The sequence below is a fragment of the Anabrus simplex genome, chromosome 7, assembly GCF_040414725.1.
Source record: "Anabrus simplex isolate iqAnaSimp1 chromosome 7, ASM4041472v1, whole genome shotgun sequence".
Taxonomy (NCBI): Eukaryota; Metazoa; Arthropoda; class Insecta; order Orthoptera; family Tettigoniidae; genus Anabrus; species Anabrus simplex.
Window position 1 is genome coordinate 162,752,051 of NC_090271.1, and position 23,560 is coordinate 162,775,610.

The window sequence follows — 23,560 nt, forward strand, 5'->3', positions numbered from 1 at the left end:
GCTGATCGCAACTGCCAGCTCACTGCATTAGCTTTACTACACCTTGATTCAATCTCACTATATTACCATCCTGGGAGAACACACTACCTAAATACTTGAAATTATCGACGTCTTCTAGCTTTGTATCACCAATCTGACATTTAATTCTGTTGAATTTCTTACCTACTGACATCGATTTAGTCTTTGAGAGGCTAATTTTCATACCATACTCACTGCACGTATTTTCAAGTTCCAAGTTATTAGACTGCAGGCTTTCGGTACAATCTGCCATTATAACCAAGTATTCAGCATAGGCCAGACTGCTTACTACATTTCCACCTAACTGAATCCCTTCCTGACATTTTATGCCTTTCAGCAGATGATCCATGTAAACTACGAACAGCAAAGGTGAAACTCCTGCAAGTACCCTGAACCAAGAACTCATTCTACCATCAATTCTCACTGCCCAATTGTACACATAAATGCCTTTGATTGATTTTAATAACCTACCTTTAATTCCATAGTCCCCCAGTATGGCGACCATCCTTTCCCTCGGTACCCTGTCATATGCTTTTCTAGATCTATGAAACATAAATACAACTACGGCATTTTTCAATTACCTGGCGCATACTGAAAATCTGATCCTGACCGCCCCTCTGTGGTCTGAAACCACACTGGTTTTCATCCAACTACTTCTCAACTACTGATCGTACCCTCCCTTCCAAGATGCCAGTAAACACTTTGCCTGGTATACTAATCAATGAGATACCTCGATAGTTGTTGCAATCCTTCCTGTTCCCTTGCTTATAGATAGGTGCAATTATTGTTTTTGTCCAATCTGAAGGTACCTTACCAACACTCCATGCTAATCTTACTACTCTATGAAGCCATTTCATCCCGCCTTTCCCACTATACTTCACCATTTCAGGTCTAATTTCACCTATTCCTGCTGCTTTATGACAATGGAGTTTATTTACCATCCTTTCCACTTCCTTAAGCGTAATTTCACCATCATTTTCCTCCTCCCCATGAGCTTGGCTGTTGGCAACACCACCAGGAAGATTTCCTTTTATGTTGAGAAAATGTTCAAAATATTCCCTCCACCTCTCCAGTGATTCCCTGGGTTCTATTATGAGTTCACCTGAATTACTCAAAAGACTGTTCATTTCCTTTTTCCCTCCCTTCCTAAGATTCTTTATTACTGTCCAGAAAGGTTTCCCTGCTGCTTGACCTAGCCTTTCCAGGTTATTACCGAAATCTTCCCACGACTTCTTTTTGGATTCAACAACTATATATTTTGTTCTGTTTCTTTCATCTACGTACAACAGGGAACACAATTTTCAAAAATATTTTTTTTTGAAAAGTATACCAATGAAATAGTACGTTAACGTATTACTATGTGGTAAGTTGCCTTGTTTTCTACCATTAAAAAGTATTTATAAGTGCCTTCCCGCAAGGCGAGTGAAACGGCCTCTGACGTAAGAGACGCGCTGTGACGTCACGATCCAGTACCGCGTGCAGCTCTACCAGCCATTGTGCATCAGCTGTTACTAAAAGCCGATTGTTTACTATTCGCGATCGCGAATAACTTCAAAATGACAGAAGAAAGGTTCAAAAGAGCACAGTCAATCTACCATGTGTAGATGTCATCATTCTTGAAAAATAGTGACTTTTGTGGGCGCAGAAATTCGCGGATAAAAGCAAGTTTGTAAGTGGCATCTTTTATATACATGCAATGTACTGTAACTCATAGTATTAGGATAACATCGAACCTGGATAGAAATCACACCACTTTCATCATTTCCGTCTAGACTGATTCCCATATTAAAGAATAACATTACACTTTCGGACTTTCAGCATTAGTAAAGTAAGAAATCGGATTTCAGCACTAACATAAACATACAGGTAGCATTATAGTACTAGTTCGTCTCTGTGGTGTAGTTGTTAATGTGATAAGCTGCCATCCCCAGAGACCCGGTTTCGATTCCCGGCTCTGCCATGAAAGTTATAAACAAATAGTACGAAGGCTGGAATGGGGTCTACTCAGCCTCGGGAGGTCAACTGAGTAGAGGGGTTTCGAATCCCACCTCAGTCATCCAAGAAGTGGTTTTCCGTAGTTTCCCACTTCTCCTCCAGGCACCTAAGGCCACGGCCATTTCCTTCCCTCTTCCTTGTCTAACCTTTCCGATCTTCCCATTCTCCAACAAGCCACCTGTTGAACATAGCAGGTGAGGCCACCTGAGCGAGGTAATGGCCCTCCTCACCAGTTATATCACCATACCCAAAGTCTCACGCTCCAGGACACTACCCTTGAAGCGGTAGAGGCGAAATACCTCGCTGAGTCCGAGGGAAAAACCGACCCTGAAGGATAAACTGATTAAGAAAGAAGGAAGGAAAGAAAGATCATAGTACTACAGGTCTATAATCTATCATTCCCAAAAAAATATATATTTATGGTTGGGGTAACTGGCCTACCCACTTCCGGGGCCCATAAAAGAGAAACATTAAATATCTTGGTGGAGGGAAAAAGTTTAACAAGATAAAGATAAATATGACTTCATCTAGTTTTCACAAGTTGGGCTGAGTGGTTCAGACGGTTGAGATGCTGGCCTTCTGACCCCAACTTGCCAGGTTCGATCCTGGTTCAGTCCGGTGGTAGTTGAAGGTGCTCAAATATGTCATCCTCGTGTCGGTAGATTTACTGACACGTAAAAGAATTCCTGCAGGACTAAATTCCTGCACATCCGCGTCTCCGAAAACCGTAGAAGTAGTTAGCGGGGCGTAAAGCCAATAACATGAATTACATTTGGCTTTTAACAAGCTGAACATATCACGCAAGAAAAGTGTCTTGGCGACATTTTAGTTATTCAATACAGGAATGTCTTACGGTGCTGTGACTTACCCTTTTTTTTCTTCAATTTGCTTCATGTCGCACCGTCACAGATAGGTCTTATGGCGACGATGGGACAGGAAAGGCCTAGGAATGGGAAGAAAGCGGCTGTGGCCTTAATTAAGGTACAGCCCCAGCATTTGCCTGATGTGAAAATGGAAAACCACGGAAAACCATCTTCAGGACTGCCGACAGTGGGGTTCGAACCCACTATCTCCCAGATGCGAGCTCACAGCTGAGCGCTCCTAACCGCACGGCCAACTCGCCCGGTATTTTACCCTTCGGTTTATTGACATGGCTTGTATAACCTAAAACTTAGGCTGAGTTGGATAATATTTTAAACACTAGAATCACTATTTTCACCTGTGCGCAATTATGTTATTTATTTCTTTAATATTATGATAATTATTATTATTGAGCATTATTAACTTATAAGACCCCAACAGACAAAATATTATGATAATTATTATTATTGAGCATTGTTAACTTATAAGACCCCAAAAGATAAGCATTGGTTTTGTGTAGAGATATACATTTGTTAAATTCACGTTGTTTTCTTTCATGATGTATATGCCTATTTTTTGTTATATTATAGAGTATATCTTCTTCTTCTTCTTCTTCTTCGCTTTGCCTCATGACTGAGGCGTCGTGACTATCATAATATTCAGCCCTCTAGCCGATGAACCATACTCCGCCATTCTTCCCTATCTAAAGCTTTCAATGTGGTTGCTCTGAGAGAACTCTGTAGGGGGCCGTTCACCATGTCAATCCATCGTGTTGGTACTCATCCTCGTTGTCTGGTTCCCTGGACTTTGCCCTCAACAATCAGCTTTTGAAGACTACCATCTCGGCGCATTATATGTCCAAAGTAGCGTACAATCCGCTGAGAGACCTTACACGATAGACAAACTTTTATCTGAAGTTGGTTCAGGATTCATGTGTTCGTGCGATGAGCTGCCCAAGGAATCCTTAACATTTTCCTCCAGCACCACATTTCAAAGCTTTCTATCCGTTCACGATCACGTTTGAGGATGGTCCACGCCTCTGCGCCATACAAGAAGACTGAGAAGACTGGAGATTCAATGAGCTTCTTTTTTGTGTTGATGGTGATGTTATTATCTTTCCAGATCTTCCGCAGACGGATCATCACTACCTTTGCTATTTCAATTCTTCGCTTTATTTCATCTTTGGAACCACCAGAATTGGATAGTAAGGAGCCCAGATATACATACTGATGTAGAACTTCATACCCTCCAATCTGTTTGATATGTGGACTGTTGTTGTTCTTACAATCAACAATCATGACTCTGGTTTTCTGTCGATTTAGGCGTAATCCAATTTCTAGGCTTGCTTCCTCTACTCTCTTGATCAGCTCTGTCAACTCCTCTTCAGATGATGCTATCAAGGTGGTGTCATCAGCAAATCTCAAGTTGTTGATCTTGCATCACCCAATGGAAAACCCTTTGTCCCAGCCATCTTATGCAATTCTCATTGCATATTCATCATAGAGATTGAAAAGTAATGGTGACAGGATACATCCCTGGTGAACTCCAGCCCTTGTACGAAACTGCTGAGACTGTTTGTTTTGAATCTTCACAGTGGCTGTATTTTCCTTATACAAGGACTTGAGGAGATCAATCAAATGGAGGGGCAAACCCATGTCATCAAAAATTTTCCAAAGACGGTTCCATTTGATAGTATCGAAGGTCATTTGGTAATCAATAAAGCACAGGTATACCGGAACATTGAATTCTCTAGCCTTATCTATGATTTGTCTTAGGCTTAAGATCTGTTCTCGAGTGCCTTTTCCTTTCATGAATCCAGTCTGGACTTCAGGAATTTGATACTCTAGGAATGCCCAGAGTCTCTTGTGCAGGATATGAAGCATAACTTTACTGGCATGTGAAATCAACGCAATTAAGCGATAATTTTCACATTTTTTTTTCTCTCAATCCTTTCTTGTGGATTGGGACAAAGATTGACTGTACCCATTCCTCGGGCCATCTTCTATAATTCCATATTGCTTGACAGATTTTCAACAGCATTTCAATTCCAGCATTGTCTGTAGCTCTCAAGACTTCTGCAATTATTCCATCAGGTCCACACGCTTTTCCAGTTCTCAGCATTTTCAATGATATTTCTACTTTATCTCAGAGGATGTTAGGTTCAGGATCTGAGTGTTTGTCTATCTTCACTTGGTCTTGTGCATTACATTGTTCACTGTACAGATCCTGGCAGTACAATCTCCATGTTTCTAGAACATTCTCTATATCCACAACATCATCACCCTGTGAGTTCTGTATATTCCAGGAATATGGTTTGAATTCTTGAGTGATTATTCTAATTTTGTTAAAAAGATCCTTGCTGTGATTTTGATTTGCATGGTCTTCAATCTCAAAACAAATGTTACTAAGGAAATTATTTTTATCTCTTCTACAAGAAGATTGAATCTTTCTATCAAGATCAGACATTTGCTCTCTTTTCTTTAGTGTTAAGGCCAGATTTTTTAAGGTACCTTCTTTATTTTACAAGCTGAAGGGTCAAGTCAGAGATCCACTGTTGCCTTCTAGTATTTGGTACTCAAGATTCATTCAAAGAGGACTCTATCCAGTTTTTAGTCACATTCCACAGCCCTTCTGCAGTTGTTACTGGATCCTGTAATATAGGGGCTCTTCGCGCCAATGATTCCTTGAATGACGACATATTAACTACTTGTGGTATCCTGTGTGATCTTTTAACTGGTGTTTGAAGTTTTATTCTTATTTCTGTTCTAAGAAGCTGATGATCACTGCCACATACTGCACCTGGACAGGTTTTGGTGTCCATTACAGAATACCTCCATCTTGAACTGATCAAGATGTAGTCAATCTGATTTTTATATTGACCATCAGGCGAAGTCCATGTGTACATGTGCCATATGTGATGTTTGAAGACTGTATTAGTTATAGTGAACCTGATTTGAATTGCAAACTCAAGAAGCCTGGTCCCCCGTTCATTTCTTTCTCCAATTCCGTATCTTCCTATCGATGTTCTGACATGCTCATCATGTTGTGTTGAACCAATTTTGGCACTGAAGTCTCCCATAACAATAGTTATTAGTATTTAGCTATAGCCTAAATTTCTTTACAAATGTAAGCTCTTCAAAAAAGACATAAATAACTGTCGCATGCCAAGATAAATAGGTATAATTAGAGCTGTCAATATGGTTCATAACCCCTTTGATTTATTACCTTGACACTGATCAACCAAAACATAGGTTAGGTTTCTCCAAACCTAACCGAAGCATTTAATTAAAGCATCATACATTAAAATTTAAAGTTTTACCACTAGAACAGCTGACATGGAAAAGTGATTGAAAATTCAAACAAATTCAACTTACGTTAAAATTATCTTCAAAAAAAAAAAAAACTGTAGACTTTTCCGACATATCACCAGCATTTCTCCGGCTAGTTTTAGCGTCTTTGGAACATTTATAAACAATTTGTTTGGGGTGGTATGCGATGTGCGATTGCACATCGGAACTATACACCATTTATAAGTTTTCTGCCTCACTGTCTGCGCAGGATTCATTTTAAGTCTAAAATATACCACTCAGATTATTATCCAATGTATAGACCTCGAATTTAACCATACCAGACACTAACATAAAGTAATAATAATAATAATAATAATAATAATAATAATAATAATAATAATAATAATAATGTTATTTGCTTTACGTCCCACTAACTACTCTTTTACGGTTTTCGGAGACACAGAGGTGCTGGAATTTTGTCCCGCAGGAGTTCCTTTACGTGCCAGTAAATCTACCAACACGAGGCTGACATATTTGAGCACCTTCAAATACCACCAAACTGAGCCAGGATCGAACCTGCCAAGTTGGGGTCGGAAGGCCAGTGCCTCAACCGTCTGAGCCACTCAGCCCAGCCTAACATAAAGTAAAAATACGCAAAGTGTATCCTGCTTCTCACAGCACACTATGTGTTATTTCGTCTGCTAATTCAGTCAACCTGTACGATGACGTCAGACCAATGAGATGGCGTATTTGCGTCACGTGACATTTTTGTACTTTAATTTAGATTTTTATCATGTTTGCAGTTATTATTTGTACATTCTGATCACATTTTTGAATTATGCATGAAATTTTGAATCAGATTAGCATATTTTAAATTAAAACCCCGGATCATGCATGTTCCCTATTCCCTGTCTGCCTCGGCCCTTGTTTGGAGCCATTTCTGATAAGCCTTCTTTTTATGTTTACAAGCTGCTCTCACTTCATCATTCTACCAAGATGTTCGCCTTTTCCCATATTTACAAACAGCTGTTCCTAGGCATTCCCTTGCTCTTTCTACTGCAATTTCCCTGTATGCCACCCATGCTATTTCTATATCCTGAACCTGCTTGCTGTCTACTCTTCGAAACTTCTCACTAATGATATTCATGTACTTCTGTCTAATTTCCTCGTCCCAGAGATTTTCTACCCTTACTCGTTTGCAGACAGATTTCACTTTCTCTATCCCAGGCCTAGAGATACTTAGTTCACTACAGATCAGATAATGGTCTGTATCATCGAAAAATCACCAGAAAACTTGTACATTCCAAACAGATTTCCTGAATTTGAAGCCGGTTAAGATATAGTCTGGTACCCTTAGTCTCCCATGTGTAGCGGTGAAGAGCCTTATGCTTGAAGAATGTATTCGTAACTGCTAAACCCATACTAGCACAGAAGTCCAGCAAACGCTTCCCATTCGCATTAGCTTCCATATCTTCCCCACATTTACCAATCACCAATTCGTATCCTTCAGTTCGATTTCCAACTCTCGCATTGAAATCACCCATTAATACTATCCTATCCTTGCTGTTGACCCTGATTATGATGTCACTCAATGCTTCATAAAACTTGTCAACTTCATCCTCATCTGCACGCTCACATGGTGAACACACTGAGACAATTCTCGTCCTAATTCATCCAACTGTCAAATCTACCCACATAATTTGCTCATTTACATGCCTAACAGAAACTATGTTGCGTGCAATGATGTTCCTTATAAACAGTCCTGCCCCATACTCTGCCCTTCCCTTTCTAACACCCGTTAAGTACACTTTATAATCTCCTATCTCTTCCTCGTTATCTCCCCTTACCCGAATATCACTTACTCCTAGCACATCCAGATGCATCCTCTTTGTTGACTCAGCCAGTTCTACTTTCTTTCTTCCATAAGTCCCATTAATATTGATAGCTCCCCATCGAATTCCATTTCGTTCGCCAAGTTGTTTCCAAGGAGTGTCTCACCTGTCAAATGGGAGTGGGTCTCCGTTACTCCCATATGTCCGAAGCTTGCTTAAAATGTTCTGAGCTTGGTAAATTCATGAAGCAGGATGCTACTCTACTTGCACATAGTCCAAGTGAGGATCTCTCCTTTAACGGGTTAGCCGCCTGGGCACAAGGAGGGCCATGACTCAGAATATGTCCGAGATGCCCGTTTCCCATTCCGTAGCAACTGGTATCCCTACTCTCAGGACCACTTACTAGGCCACTCAGCCATTGCCCATGGTTCATGAACTAGGATGTGACTACAGTAACCCACACCATTTTTTCCCCCCCTCATTAGACTGTTATACAGGCAGCTGTGTTCAAGGACGTTGATAACAACCGCCAGCAGATTCCTGAAAACTCATGGCTGTCATTATTACATATAACATTCTTAGAAAGCATGCACATATCCTCTTCACATAATCTCATCTCCTAATTACATTCCAATAAAATTCAGGCGGGCTAGCACCCCCATCACCATGCCACACTGTACGTGAATGAGAAACGCCCAGTCCTCGAGTACGTTGTCTCCATAAGGGTAGACAGCAGCAAACAGTGTATAGGAAACCGCTTGTCGTTGTGGTAGAAGATTGTTCTCGAGTCAGAAGAGTTAAAATCTACCACCCAGCTAAGCCCTCGATTCCCTATTCAAAGAAAGGGAAACAACTATAATTAATACCAGACTCAGCTCGAGGTCCTCTAGTTGCTAAATCAGCTCGGAAGTTAAGAGCCCCTGGTACCCCTTTTAGTTGTTTCTTACAGCAGTATTCCTTCACTCTCCGACCTACAAAAAAGAAAATGCTATAGTTATAACATCATTCCACTGTGAGTCGAAAGTTAGGAAGGGCATCCTGTTAGGAGGATGGTAACTCGAATTAGCCCAATACATGAAACACCCGAGCACAACCCTCACCAGTTTAGTGCCATAAGAGCCCATGTATACGCGAGAACTCCTGCACTCAGCTAAAGACCCCGAGTTCGCTAACCCATGCTCTCTCAAGTCAGGTGCCCCTTTTAATAGCCTCTTTCGACAGTATTCCATAAGATGACATCCTATTGCCTCAGGGTGTCAGAGGTCACAGCGCATAGCCGTCTATCTTGCCTCGGGAGCCCTACCACAGCTCTCCCCGAGTTAGTCCCATAAAAACCTGTGTATGCTTATTTGCTCCCCGTGTTCTAACACAGCTCTCCCCCGAGTTAACCTCTCCCTTTTAGTCGCTCTTACGACTAACAGTATACAGTTGGTGCAATTCTACCCCTCCACCCTACTGCATGAAATGAGGATCTGAGCAGAGTAATGCCATCATAGTAGCGAGAACTGTAGTAACGTCACCGCTAACAAGCTTTGACCCGTAGCTAAAGACCCAGAGGTATCTCAAGTCAAGTGTCTTGCATCATAACACATTGTTGGCATTCATTTACTACACCAGATTGGAAAATACAGCTTAGCTCGCAAAGTCTTTTTCTTTCTCTGCTGAGATGTACGTCTCCACATTTACTTTAGTCAGTACCAGTGGCGGGGCGTTGATAAAATATCTGGGGGTTCACTACTTTGAAAAATAACGTGTCCAAATTTAATGTTACTTGATATTTACAGAGATGTAAAAGTGACATTGTTTGACTAGAAAAGAGAATTTCCTTTGAATGTACATGGCTGCAGCTCGAAGAAGTTACCAGAACTAAGAGAAATGAAAGACACAGAATATAAAGTGTAATTACCTTCAGTTGATCCACTTTTGTCTAATCTTGAAGACGTTGCCGGTGTTGGTATAACAGCTGTCGTCTGTGTGTACAGGAAATCCATCCTCCTTTCCTTCCTGGCAGCGAATAAGTCCATTACCTTCTCATTAAAATTGACTAATTTATGGGTCATCCTCCTTCTCGATGGACAACATAGCGAGAGCAGATAGTTTTTCTTCATCCATTGTACTCCTCAGGAATGTCTTAATCCACTTTAAAGTGAAAAAACAAATTTCTGCTTCAGAAGTAGTCATGGGGACAGTAATAATTAATTTCAAAAGTTTAATCACTTCTCCGAAAGGTTCCTTGAGATTGAAAAAGTTAGTTGCATGGCTCATTTTTTAAAAATCACTTCTTGAGTAAATCACTTGCAGTTCAGTTTTCATATTATGTTTGTCAAGAAAAGGATAGGATTCTATAATATACGTAAGATTCTCCTCTGGAAAATTATTTTGGAAGGATGGGAAGAATTGGTGATCAAAGAAGCTGGAGGCCACTAAGTGGTTGAAGAATTTGAACCTCTCTCTGCTGTGACTTTAATAACATCATACACCTCCTTTACTTCAACGTTCCTCGAGTAGTAACTATTTTCACATCATAATTTCCCTTTGTTGTTTACTTGTACTTTTTCCTCCACAACGTTGTCAACATTGTCCCTTACTTTCGAAATTGCTGTTTCAAAGGAGCTTACTGCAATTCACATTGATACAGGGTTGTACTTGTTTGTAAAGAATGTCCACGTGAGGCATAACCCTGTATAATGAACTCTAACCTAAAAGTAAACGTTGGCTGTTGCATTTTCAGACGCAGTCCATGTGCTTGGATCATAGTAGCTGTTTGCTCGTGTCTTCAATTTTCTCCAAGCATTCCAGTATCACTTCCTTATGCTCATGCAATGTAAGAACACATCTTGATTAAAAGTTCCATCTCGTAGCTGAGCCTTGCAGAACTCTTCTGTCCACATCATCATCAAGAATAGCCACTGACTGAGGCGAATGAGAAAAAAATGCTGGAATCTCCCCAATGGTGGCAAAGAACAATTGCACTTCTTTGCTGTGGCTAGCAGCCTGGGCCAAATTTAAATTCAATTGATAAGCATAACAATGCACAAAGTAAGCAAATGGGTAGTCTTGCCTTACAATTGTTTGTACTCCGGAGTGTCGGCCGCTCATAACATTGGCACCATCGTAACTTTGGGAGACTACTTTTTCTTTGTGCTCTTCAACTACTTCAGTGAGGACCCATTTTATACAATCGGATAATGAGCAGGCGTTGTTTACTGCTGGGTTTAAGAGAGTCCAGAACCTTTCAACAGGCTCCCCATTAGCTAATACATATCGAATTACAATGACTAATTGACACTTTGAAGATACATCAGATGTTTCATTTGCTATCACGGAAATGAAGTCTGCAGTAGCTACTTCAGCTAAAATATTCTCGCGACACACTTGCAACATGCATTCCAGAATGTAATTTTGAACGTCCTTGGACGTACCCTTGAAGACTGTAGTACTGTTGAAATGACCCCTAACAACAGTATCCAATGCCGAAGTAAAATTAATGAGTCCTCTGAATACGCCTAGATGATTTGAATCAAGTGTTTCGTCATGACCACTCAAAGCAAGTTCAAATTCACCACAGAACTTCACGTAGTCAATGATCTTTGAGAGCATGTACCTATTTTTTCTCACACTATAATTATGTCTCTAAATAATCCTTCTGAAAGTGCCACTTAGCTGCTGCCTAATATCTGTTTTCCCCAGAACTGAAAGATCCAAATATGCACTCTTATGTATAATAGAGGCTTCGTGCTTTTTGATCTTTTGTGTTAAATGGCTGAGATCTGATACCCCTGTTTTTGTCCAATTCGTGTCCTTATCCTTAGCACGGGAAACAGAAAAGCCTATTAATGGTATCGCCAACCACATAGCCAAGTATTCCTCTCGTAAATCTGTGGCTTACATGTTCTACAATAATTCTACTAGTTTGCCTCTGAATAATGTTCAGGGAGGGAAGAGGCCCGCCAAGCTGCTTTATTCTGCACTTTTCTTCTATACCAAGTGTTGGAAAGGTATTCTCTAGAAGAAACCAAACGGTATTCATTTCCACACTGATGAATACACGACACATGCATCAAGACACCGCTAAACACTGTGGTTCTTGATTTATGAATTTCATTTTCCGTATTGACATTTACCAATCATCATAAAAGGAAAGAAAAATTCCACCTAATCAATACATTTATTTTCTTGTAAAGTATTACAATCTAGGACCGGTTTCGACCCTTCATAGGTCATCCTCAGCTATATCAGAATCACATTTGCATTTCTATCTTATACCTCTGAAAGACCTTCATGATATATTGTTTCATAATTTTCAGTGAAAACTTATCTTAAAAACTTACAAATTTACAAGCGTTGTGTAAAAATTAAAATTACAAAACTTTGTCTATTATATACATACACTTTGGCTGACAGAATGCGTCCTTGGGTTGATTAAGCATCTATCTTAGGTACTGTTGCTTATTCTGTTGAATCGATTCCCTTTTTATACTTATGTACAATCGTGAATAGACTATCAGTAAAATTTGATAAATAAAACTTGCGTGATAATTACAATAAAATATCATGTTACATCTTTACACCATATTGCTGGAGTGATATTATTTTAGGTAGAATATAAATGCGTGTTGACCTCTATAAAATATTTTTACATAAACACACTAATATATTTTAAAGTCTAATCATTGTACTTTAAAGTCTAGAATACTTACTGCTTTGGTTCTTGCATTGTTATGTGGTAAAATATTGTAACAATTTGTCTTTATATAACATCAGGTATTGATAATATTTAAATATGCCGTGATGGTTGGCTTTTAAGTCTAATGATTAAATGTCAGTTCCTTCTTGCATAAAATTACAAGTTTCATATTATGTTGATTATGTATTGTATAAAACATAAATGTCTATTAAATAGAATGCTTATCATTTACTACAGAAGTTTTTTAAAAACACTTGAATGTCTAGTAATATAGTCAATGTATTAGTGACAATGAAACGTGTTGGCCTTGATTCTTGCATTATATTTCCATAATTTGCCTTTTTTTTATATATGTCGAATGTTGGTCTTTATAGGTGGAATTTTTCTTTCCTTTTATGATGAAACACCGTGGTAACGAATGTCAGATGCAATAGAACACTTCACTAAACACAGTCTTGAGTAGATATTTGCTATGGTGCCGTTCCGGAGGTGGTTGAACTGATGCGTCAGAAATAAACACTACTTCAAGAACGCGATAGGCAGCCTGTTGTTATTTCAGTTCTTATCTTGACGTATTTTGCTTTTATGAGCACTTCTTACCAATTAAAAGTTTATGATAATTACATACACATAGGCTAAATACGCAAAATCGTGAAAGTAAAATCCTTTCGAAACGTACCATATACAGCAAATTTTAACTGCGCGTTTTGAGACAATACCTCGGCTAAATTCGGGCTTGTTCGATGTAGATCGTGTTGAGCACTGCCAAGAGCTGGTCCTGTCACCAGCAATAGTTCTGCTTTGTTCTCGGCTTATCCCCCTTGCCTCACACGTCCCGGCACCCTGTTCACCCTCCTTATGTCCCACTGCCGCGCGCCAGCAGTCCAGAAATTGAACCTCTTCACTGGTTCCAGAGAGCAACCGAGTGTTGATGACAAAATTATCGCTCCAAGTGCAAATTTATGAATGTAATTAAAGAAATATGCAGTTACCATTTTACTAAGAGTTATATATTTCTAAGGGGTTCACTGAACCACTGAACATAGAGAACACGCCGCCACTGGTCAGTACACATTCATCGTACACACATTTCAATCAAGGTGAGGATATTTGAATTGCACTTCAGTTCTTTAGTTCTGAGTTTATGTCAGCTCCACATCTGAATCCTTGGGAGTGGTATTTACTCTGCTCAACCACACCTCGGGCGGAAGTGCCCTCCACAAGAGTTGGCCAAGGAGGTTAGATGGACGACAGCTTAGCCCACATCATGCCTAGACTCAGCTGAAGACCTCGAGTTCACCAATGTAGACACAACACCAGCACAGGTTGCTAGGCTCCTGCCTAGGGCAAGGGTGCCTCTACAGGAGCTTTACTCTGCTAGACCTCTACCCAGGGGAAGGGGTGTCCCTGGAGGAGCTTTACTCTGCTATGCCTCTACCTGGGGTAGGGGGTGTCCCTAGAGGAGCTTTACTCTGCTCGACCCTAACACGTCGAAATGAAGTGTCCTACAAGAGTTGGCCAAGGGAGGTTAGATAGACAACAGCTTAGAACACATCATGCCCAGACTCAGCTAAAGACCCTGAGTTCGCTAACCCATGCTCCCTCAAGTCAGGTGCCACTTTTAGTAACCTCTTTCGACAGTATTCCATAAGACGACGACATCCTATTGTCTCAGGATGTCAGAGGTCGTAGCGTCTGGCTAGAGGTGGTTTGCGCATGGTGGCCATCTTGCCCATTTGCCGCTGCGCCACCTCCCCAGAGTTAGTCCCATAACAGCCCGTATATAGCCGCCATCTTGCACATTAACCCCTCCAGCTTTTTTCTGTACTTTCAGGTAACTTCCTTACATAATATAGATGAACATCCTGATTATGGGGTGAGCGATTACAAATATTATAATTCTGTATACTAGTTTCCCACTGTGCGCAAATTATGCCCATCCCTCTGACCTTCCTGACACTATACAGCATGGAATTTAGAGTATTATCTAGCAGAATCATTATTTATTTTACCAAACTTCCTACAATTTCGTCCAGATCTTTAAGAAAGAAGTCTGATAGCTACATCGGAGGAGCACACTGTAGTGGATATATTAAATTTGGCCAAACAAATTCATTAATAATCTTTATCTTCTGATTTGGTTTTAGGAGTTTTGTTTTTATCACCAGATTATATAAGTCAGAAGTTACAGCGCTTATAACTTTATGTCTGTCAAATGAAATTTCATTGTTGAACTCTATTCCTAAATACTTGATTCGTCCGTTGTTTTTATTGAGGGGATTATTGATCCTTGAAGTGTAGTGATGTTTCCTTCAGTTCATTTTCCTTTCTTCAGGATTATAGATTTACTTTTAAGAGGATGAACATTTAAACCAATTTCTGCAAAGCTACTTTCAGCTAAATTTAACAACGTAGCAGCTAGCAGCATCACTTTCAGTTTTACTGATTATTACTTGGTCATCGGCGAAAGCAACTGCAGATAAAAGTGGTAGATCATCAGATAAAGTGTTGCCATAATGCTGGCACATGTCAAGGTCAGAGATAATTTGTGTTACCACATTGATTGCTAAATTAAACAGCAATTGTGAGATAGGGGACCCTTGAAATAAACCACACTTAATTCAATGGGTTTTGATTTCTTTTGATCAGCTTCCATTTGAACTGTGTTCTTTGTAAGAAATGCTTCAGTAAGTCTACATAAGTTTGGAGGAATTTTGGATCGACGGAGAGCTCGCTTGATACGTTCGTGTCCGATGACGTCTAAAAAAAAAAACACTCTATTGCTCACTCAGTGCTAAAACACTTGTCATTTTCTGTTTTTATTCATACAATTTTGCTATAAGTCACACAGACACAGGTCTTATGGCGATAATGGGATAGGAAAAGCCTAGGAGTGGGAAGAAAGCAGCCATGGCCTTAATTAAGGTACAGCCCCAGCATTAGTCTTGTGCGAAACTAGGAAAACCACAGCCCAGCGGTTCCATTGGGGACCACCACCTCCCCAGGGTGGGTCCGCTGGATCCGGTCGACGGTGTCTTCATTTCTGGTGATGGCGATCCACAGGTCCTTGCGTGGCATTGAAGCTCTGCTGACTTTCCCCTCGTTCGTACTTTTGGTGTTCTGTCAGGTGGCGACCTTGTTTGTTGGTTGTTGGTTCGGACCCCATTGGTTCTCTGTCTCGTAAAGGAGGTCCCACTGGCCATGTTATAGCCATCGCTGCCTTCATCTCCTAGGACATCATCTGGGCCTCCCCATAGTTCTGCTCCACGCTGAACATCCTCCCTGGACAGTTCAAGGTGCCGAGGGGGCTTACTGCGGCTGTCGAGTGCCTTACTCTTGGTTTCATGCCGGTACGGCCCATTCACCGTCCCGTTGTCTGGTTGTTCGGTCTCAGCGTCGAACACCCGGGGCGCTCTATTGGCACGCCCCCTCCCGCAGCCCCACTTAACATATCCATCACCGTATCAAAAAAAAAGAAAAACACTTCACTTGTAGGATATCAACAAGGCCGCCATGTTTAAACAGTTGACAACTGACACCAAAAACCGAGGTTACACTTTGAAACACCATTGAAAACAGATGACTACTGACCAATTCGACATGGAGACTGCCTAAATCGGCATGTTATCCACTCCCTTCCAATAACTTCCAAACCACAACTCAACAGTAACTGACTTCATTGTCCAGATCCTCTCTTTATATACACATATTTGGCCAGATTTCCAGAAAGATACGTTACCAAAAAGAAAAAACTTGAATATTCCAGAGCGTCCAATACATAGAAATAGTGTACAGAATATTCTCAATTGTTCCAATGGCACACCATTCTGGATGTTACAGTGTGTTTCACAATTACAAATTACAATTTATATATACAGGTAAGAACTACATACGATTAATGTACAGGTATTTGCATTTAATGGAACTGATATCAATGTCTATGTACAACACAGATTCCATGACATAACCTCACACATAATACGATCATTCAACTACGTAAATAATAGTAATACTAATACTAAATGGATTTAACACTTCACAGCTATACGCACAAGAAATAACAACAACAACAACAACAACAATAACAATAATAATAATAATAATAATAATAATAATAATAATAATAATAATAATAATAATAATAATAATATTTGAGCTTGATATCTACATTAGCTACCCATGGCTGAGAGAATATTGTTTTCAAGTTATACCTGTTATCGCACTTGCGTCAATATCCCCCCTATAACTTGAAACAATTTCCACACACTGTCACACACTTCGAATTTGTCCTCACTATTTAACTACACACAGGCTACCCCACTCATACAGCCCTCCTGTTGCTGCTGTCGAAGTCCATGGTTCGCAGCCCGGCGGTTCCATCGGGGACCACCACCTTCCCATGGTGGGTCTGCTAGGTCTGCTAGGTCTGCTGGGTCCTTGCGTGGCATTTGAAGCTCCGATGGCTTTCCCCTCGTTCGTACCTTGGTGTTCAGTCAGGTGGCACCCTTATTTGTTGGTTGTCGGTTCAGACCCCATTCGTTCTCTGACTCGTAGAAGGGATCCCCCTGGTCGTGTCATTGCCATCGCTGCCTTCATCTCCTGGGACATCGTCCGGGCTTCCCCATAGTTCTGCTACACGGTGAACATCCTCCCTAGACAGTTCACGGTGCCGTGGGGGCTTACTGCGGCTGTCGAGCGCCTCGCTCTTGGTTTCATACCGGAACGGTCCATTCACCATCGCATCGTCTGGTTGTTCGGTCTCGGCGTCGAACACCTGCAGCGGCGTGCTGCGCCCCCTCCCGCAGCCAGACTCGGCAGTTGGCTCCCGGCTGGTGGACACTGCTGCGCCCGCCGAATTCTCCCACAACTTCCTCGCAGGTAGAACATGGCTGCGGACAGCGTCACGCTTCCAGATCCTGCTCACGAAGTCCAGCAATCTGTTTTCGGCTCCCTAGTCTTACGTCAATCCAGTCCTGAACTGGGCCCCAATTTACTCCTAGAGTTTCCCAAACTGGGCTTTGATGTTTTTCTCGAGTTTTCCTACCTGGGCCTCGATGTTTTTAGCCCAGGAAATTCACTGTTTAAATATCACAACCGTCCTCCGGTCGTTCATTTTCAAGTCCAATAGATTCAATAATCCTGTCACAGTCGCCAATTAACGTATCGTAATCTATAATCTTCATTTCCGTATTGACGAATTACACAATTAAAAATAGGAAAGAATTTCCACCAATCAATACTTGCTTTTTATTGCTTATATTAAGCCAAAGGACCGGTTTCGACCCCATATACAAGGTCACCTTCAGCTGAACCATGAACACATATTTATATGATGAAGCTTTGATTAAATTGCATTGTCAAAGGAATGTTATATGATGTGCATTTAGTCACATACAAATGGGGCATGTCTTATCGTGAATTGGCATATATGTCAGTATGTACAATATTGCAACTGTATGTCTAAAATATTATGTTGAGGTCTTAAAATTAGTGTATAAAACATATCTTCACTTAAACTAACTTATATACATAGGTACAGGATAAAACACAATATATAAAAAACATTTCGTGCACATGAACATTCGTATCTTGCTTGTTGGTCAATTCATCAACTCTCGTATTTAAGTCCCATTTACATTTGTACACTCAGCTGCTGTTCTTCGAGTTTAAAAGATATGGTTGTAAAATTAACGTATCCACACAAACGCACACGAGATGTTGTCAGTTGGTACAATACTTTTATTTACAGTTATTCACAAATTAATACACCTGTAACCTTAATCACCGTATCACAAAACAAAAATGCTTCACTTGTAGGATACCAACAAAGCCGCCATCTTTAAACAGTTGACAACTGACACCGAAAATCACAGAGATTACACTTTGAAACACCGTTGAAAACAGATAAATACTGACCAATTCAACAAGGAGACTGCCTAAATCGGCATGTCAACCACTCTCTTCCAATAACTTCCAAACAGCATCTCGACAGTAACTGACTACACCAACAAGATCGTATCTTTATACATATCCGGCCAGATTTCCAGAAAGATGCGTTACAAAAGAAACTACCTTCTTGAATATTCCAGAGCGTCCAATACATAGAAATAGTGCACAGAACATTCTCAATTGTTCTAATGTCATACCATTCTGGAAGTTACAGTGTGTTTCACAATTACAGATTACAATTTATACATACAGGTAAGAATAAATTACATAATATTCATTTACAGGAATTTACATTAACAGAACTGATATCAATGTCTATGTACAACATATGTTCCAAGACATAACCTCACACATAATATGATCATTCGACTATGTAAGTAATAGTAATACTAATACTAAATGGATGTAACACTTCACAGTTATACATACAAGAAATAATAATAATAATAATAATAATAATAATAATAATAATAATAATAATAATAATAATAATAATAATAATAATAATCACGATTGTAAAATACCACCATGGGTTAGAGAATATTGTTTCTAAGTTATACCTGTTTTCGCACTTGCGTCAAAGAATGCCAAACAAAACTGATGGACATGCAAACGCAAGGAAGGAGAGGCCGTGTACGACCACGACTGAGATGGAAGGACACAATCCAACGCAGTATATTAGAAAGAAACCTGGACTGGGACACAGTGTTTGAGGAGTAGTGGAAAGACTGAAGAAAGTGGAGAGGAACCATATTTGCCCCTACCCGGCTACAGCTGGATAAAGGGAAATGATGATGATGATGATGATGATGATGATCCACATTATCGAAGAATTTGTCTTTTCTATCCAAGAATTTTCATTTCCTACTCAAGATTTTTAATTACCTACCCAAGAATTCTCCCTCGCTGTTCAATTTTTATTTTTTGTTATTATGGAAAGGTAGATGCTGCGTACAGGAAAATCAAGGAAACCTTTGAGAAAGGAAATCTAGATGCATGAATATTAAGAGCACAGATGGAAAGCCACTTCTAGGGAAAGAAGACAAAGCAGAAAGATGGCAGGAGCATACCCAACAGTTGTATCAAGGTAACGATGTAGATAATTTGGTTCTGGAACATGAAGAGGCTGTTGATGCTGATGAAATGGGAGACCCAATTTTGAGGTCAGAGTTTGACAGAGCTATGAGTGACCTAAATAGGAACACGGCACCTGGAATTGATGATATTCCCTCTGAACTACTGACTGCCTTAGGAGAAACCAGCATGGTAAGGTTATTTCATTTAGTGTGTAAGATGTATGAGACAGGAGAAGTCCCATCCGATTTTCGGCAGAATGTTGTTATACCTATTCCCAAGAAAGCCGGTACTGATAGGTGTGAAAACTACCGCACCATTAGTTTAGTATCTCATGCCTGCAAAATGTTAACACGTATTATTAACAGAAGAATGGAAAAACAAGTTGAAGCTGAGTTGGGAGATCAATCTGTCTTCAGAAGAAATGTAGGAACACGTGAAGCAATCCTGACTTTACGCCTGATCTTAGAGGATCGAATCAAGAAGGACAAGCCCACGTACATGGCATTCGTAGATCTAGAAAAGGCATTCGATAATGTTGATTGGAACAAGCTATTTATGATTCTGAAGATGATAGGGATCAGATTCTGAGAACGAAGAATTATCTACAACCTGTATAAAAATCAGTCTGCAGTGATAAGAATCGAGGGTTTGAAAAAGAAGCAGCAATCCAGAAAGGAGTGAGGCAAGGCTGCAGTTTGTCCCCTCTCCTTTTCAATGTTTACATAGAACAGGCAGTAAAGGAAATCAAAGAGAAATCTGGAAAGGGAATCACAGTCCAAGGAGAGGAAATCAAAACCTTGAGATTTGCCGATGATATTGTTATTTTATCTGAGACTGCAGAAGATCTCGAGAAGTTGCTGAATGGTATGGATGAAGTCTTGGGTAAGGAGTACAAGATGAAAAAAAATAAGTCCAAAACAAAAGTAATGGAGTGCAGTCAAACGAAGGCAGGTGATGTAGGAAATATTAGATTAGGAAACGAAGTCTTAAAGGAAGTAGATGAATATTGTTACTTGGGTAGTAAAGTAACTAACGATGGCAGAAGTAAGGAGGACATCAAACATTGATATCGGAATTAGAAAGATGTTTTTGAAGACTTTCGTGTGGAGCGTGGCATTGTATGGAAGTGAAACATGGACGATAACTAGCTCAGAAAGAAAGAGAATAGAAGCTTTTGAAATGTGGTGTTACAGAAGAATGCTGAAGGTGAGATGGATAGATCGAATCACGAATGAAGAGATACTGAATCAAATTGGTGAGAGGAGATCGATTTGGCTAAATTTAATATATAAGTAATAATAATAATAACGTAAATGTTTCCACCTTTTCAATACAATATATTCAACAAAATTACAAAATTATACGGTACTAGTTTCGACCCATCTAGGGGTCATCATCAGCCGTATTGGAGCAAAGATCATTTGTGGCGAAATCCTAAGACAATATTATTTTAAAGAATAACAAGTGAAATGAGATGTTATGGTAATAGTTAATAATACAAGGAATATACATACTAAGAGGTTTTTAACAAAGAATAAAGTATAAATGGGGTGTTGTAAAAATTATAATCATGGAAATCAGTAAGTTCTTGTATTGAAATGAAATATGGCTTAGGAAGAGGGCTTAAGGTGGGGCTGAAGGGTGCGGGAGAAAGTGTAATTGTCTTGGAAAAGTACCTTTGATTAAATTTAGGATTGAGTTTAGGTTGGCTGCATTATTGTTTCTGAGGAAAGTGATAAATAGATCGAAGAGTATGTTGGGTTTCTCTGAGATTTCATTGAGATTGTGACTGGCATTAAAGTATTGGTCTAGGTGTATGTAGTAATTTTCCATTATGTTCAGTAAAGGGCCCTTGTTTGCTAATACGAGGATGTCCATGTCTTGTTCAATATTGGTGAAATTATGGTTATAATCTTGCATAATGGAAGGAAGCGGCCGTGACCTTAATTAAGGTACAGCCTGTTGTGAAAATGGGAAACCACGAAAAACCATTTTCAGGGCTGCCAACAGTGGGATTCGAACCCACTATCTCCCGGATGCAAGCTCACAGCCGCGCGCCTCTAACTTATAATTATGGAGAATTAGTAATTTAATGCTTTTTTCCTACTTCTGAATGCACTGAAATATCAGTGATGGTATTGTCAATAACTTCCAGAGTCTGCATCTGCATATCTCATCCAACTAACATAATACTATGTCTAGATTTTGATAGATATTAACAGAATCAATAGATAAACTCCAAGTTTTATGCACCAAGACGAATATACTTACCTTGGTGGACAAAGACTGTCTTTTCCAAGAGGGTCAACTCCAACAGGTAGTGGATATTCTTCAAGTAACTTCATCCACAGTTTCTCTATCCAAGGATCTACAACAGCATCAGATCCCAGATCATGCTGATCATCAGCATAGCCTGCATCTACAAGTGCATGCGCACCAAGTTGTAATAATCGGCGATTGAGTTTTTTTGCTGCAAAGTTGAACTTCTGATAAGAAGAGTCTCCAAGTCCCAGAACAGCAAACCTATAGAATAAAGCCAACAGTAACAACAACAAAACAGTAGTTAACAAGCTACAGATCAGTGAAAAGGGGAGAAAGAGAGAGTCCCAATACAGGAACAATAATATACTGCAAGGATAAATAAAAGTAGATTTTTGACAGCTATCTCTTTCACTATGATCTCAGTAACAAGTCATCCTGCCAACAACCATGCAGCCTTACACCCACAATGTTGCCAGTTAACTTATGAAAAAAAATCACTCACGAAAACTATCTCCAGCTATAAAACACAATGCTGATTTGCTTACTTATTACTGGTAAGACTGTGTCAGTTAAAATTATATCTCATCCAATTATCAATACATCTGTAAGCAAATACTTGTGTAACTTGTTTCTAAACACAAATGAGTATTATTTAAGCTCTAGGCTGTATGGAAATTGTATCTTTGTTCATCAACTGGAGATATTACTATGAAAGAGTCTTATTTTGCAGTATCTTCCAATATACATTACAAATTACATTTTTGCACTGAACATGGCAAACGAAATGATATCTCAAATTTGATAGCTGCTTTCCAGTAATGGAAATTATGAGAAAACAGCAGAACAAATGTCAATGAGTGCTCCCTCATTTTATAGCATACAATCTAGGTCCTGAAAAAAAAAAAAACACCTTTTTATAGAATTGCAGATTTTCTAACATTATTTTCTCATTTTCTTCAAGTAATACTAAGATTTTTTGCTAGGTACCGTGTGGCAGCAGGTATCATCGCTACTAAAGTCTGTTAAATGGAATCTGTTCAGTATGCTCAATCAAAACATCACTTGGCAGAGGGCAGAGCCTAACCGCACATATTCCCATTACTTTTTCCCAGCCAGTCTCAAGAAGGAAGCTGTTATGGTGTACAGTAGACTGAAAATGTTAAGGGTCCACCTATTCAATACAATGACTATTTACTGATGTAGTTTAAACAAGATTGGTACTAGTTTCAACGCTTGTTGCACGTCATAAGCCAATGAATCAATTGAGCAAATCACAACTAATCAAAAACCAATATAAAACATATGACAAGCACCTACAAAGACAAATGTTAAATAGTAACAAGTTAAAATTGTGGTACAAAATGATGAGAGTCGTCGTCATAAGACCTATCTGTGTCGGTGCGACGTAAAGCCCATAGCAAAAAAAAAAAAAAAGATGAGAGTTCAGTGCTTCTGACCATAAAGTAAAATTCTATAAAGTCTGAGAAGGTAACTCAGTTGTTAAGTCTTGATGCACAAGAAAACACAGCTTCAGGCGTATAGATCATAAGGTGTATCTTTAGTTTTGTTAGAAAGAAAGTGCAAAACAC

General features: G+C 39.7%; 1 protein-coding gene across 5 annotated transcripts in view; it reads right to left on the reverse strand.

Annotated features, from left to right (window-relative positions):
- Nucleotides 1–23,560, reverse strand: part of LOC136877406 (NADPH-dependent diflavin oxidoreductase 1) — a 162,343-nt gene that overhangs the window by 69,715 nt on the left and 69,068 nt on the right. For 4 of the 5 annotated variants that reach the window (XM_067151415.2, XM_067151418.2, XM_067151416.2 and 1 more), the window contains exon 4: nucleotides 21,981–22,232. The exons of the other annotated variant lie outside the window; for it this stretch is intronic. In XM_067151415.2, the coding sequence (XP_067007516.2) occupies nucleotides 21,981–22,232 (252 nt within the window). The remainder of the gene's footprint in view (nucleotides 1–21,980; nucleotides 22,233–23,560) is intronic. 5 annotated transcript variants of the gene reach the window in all.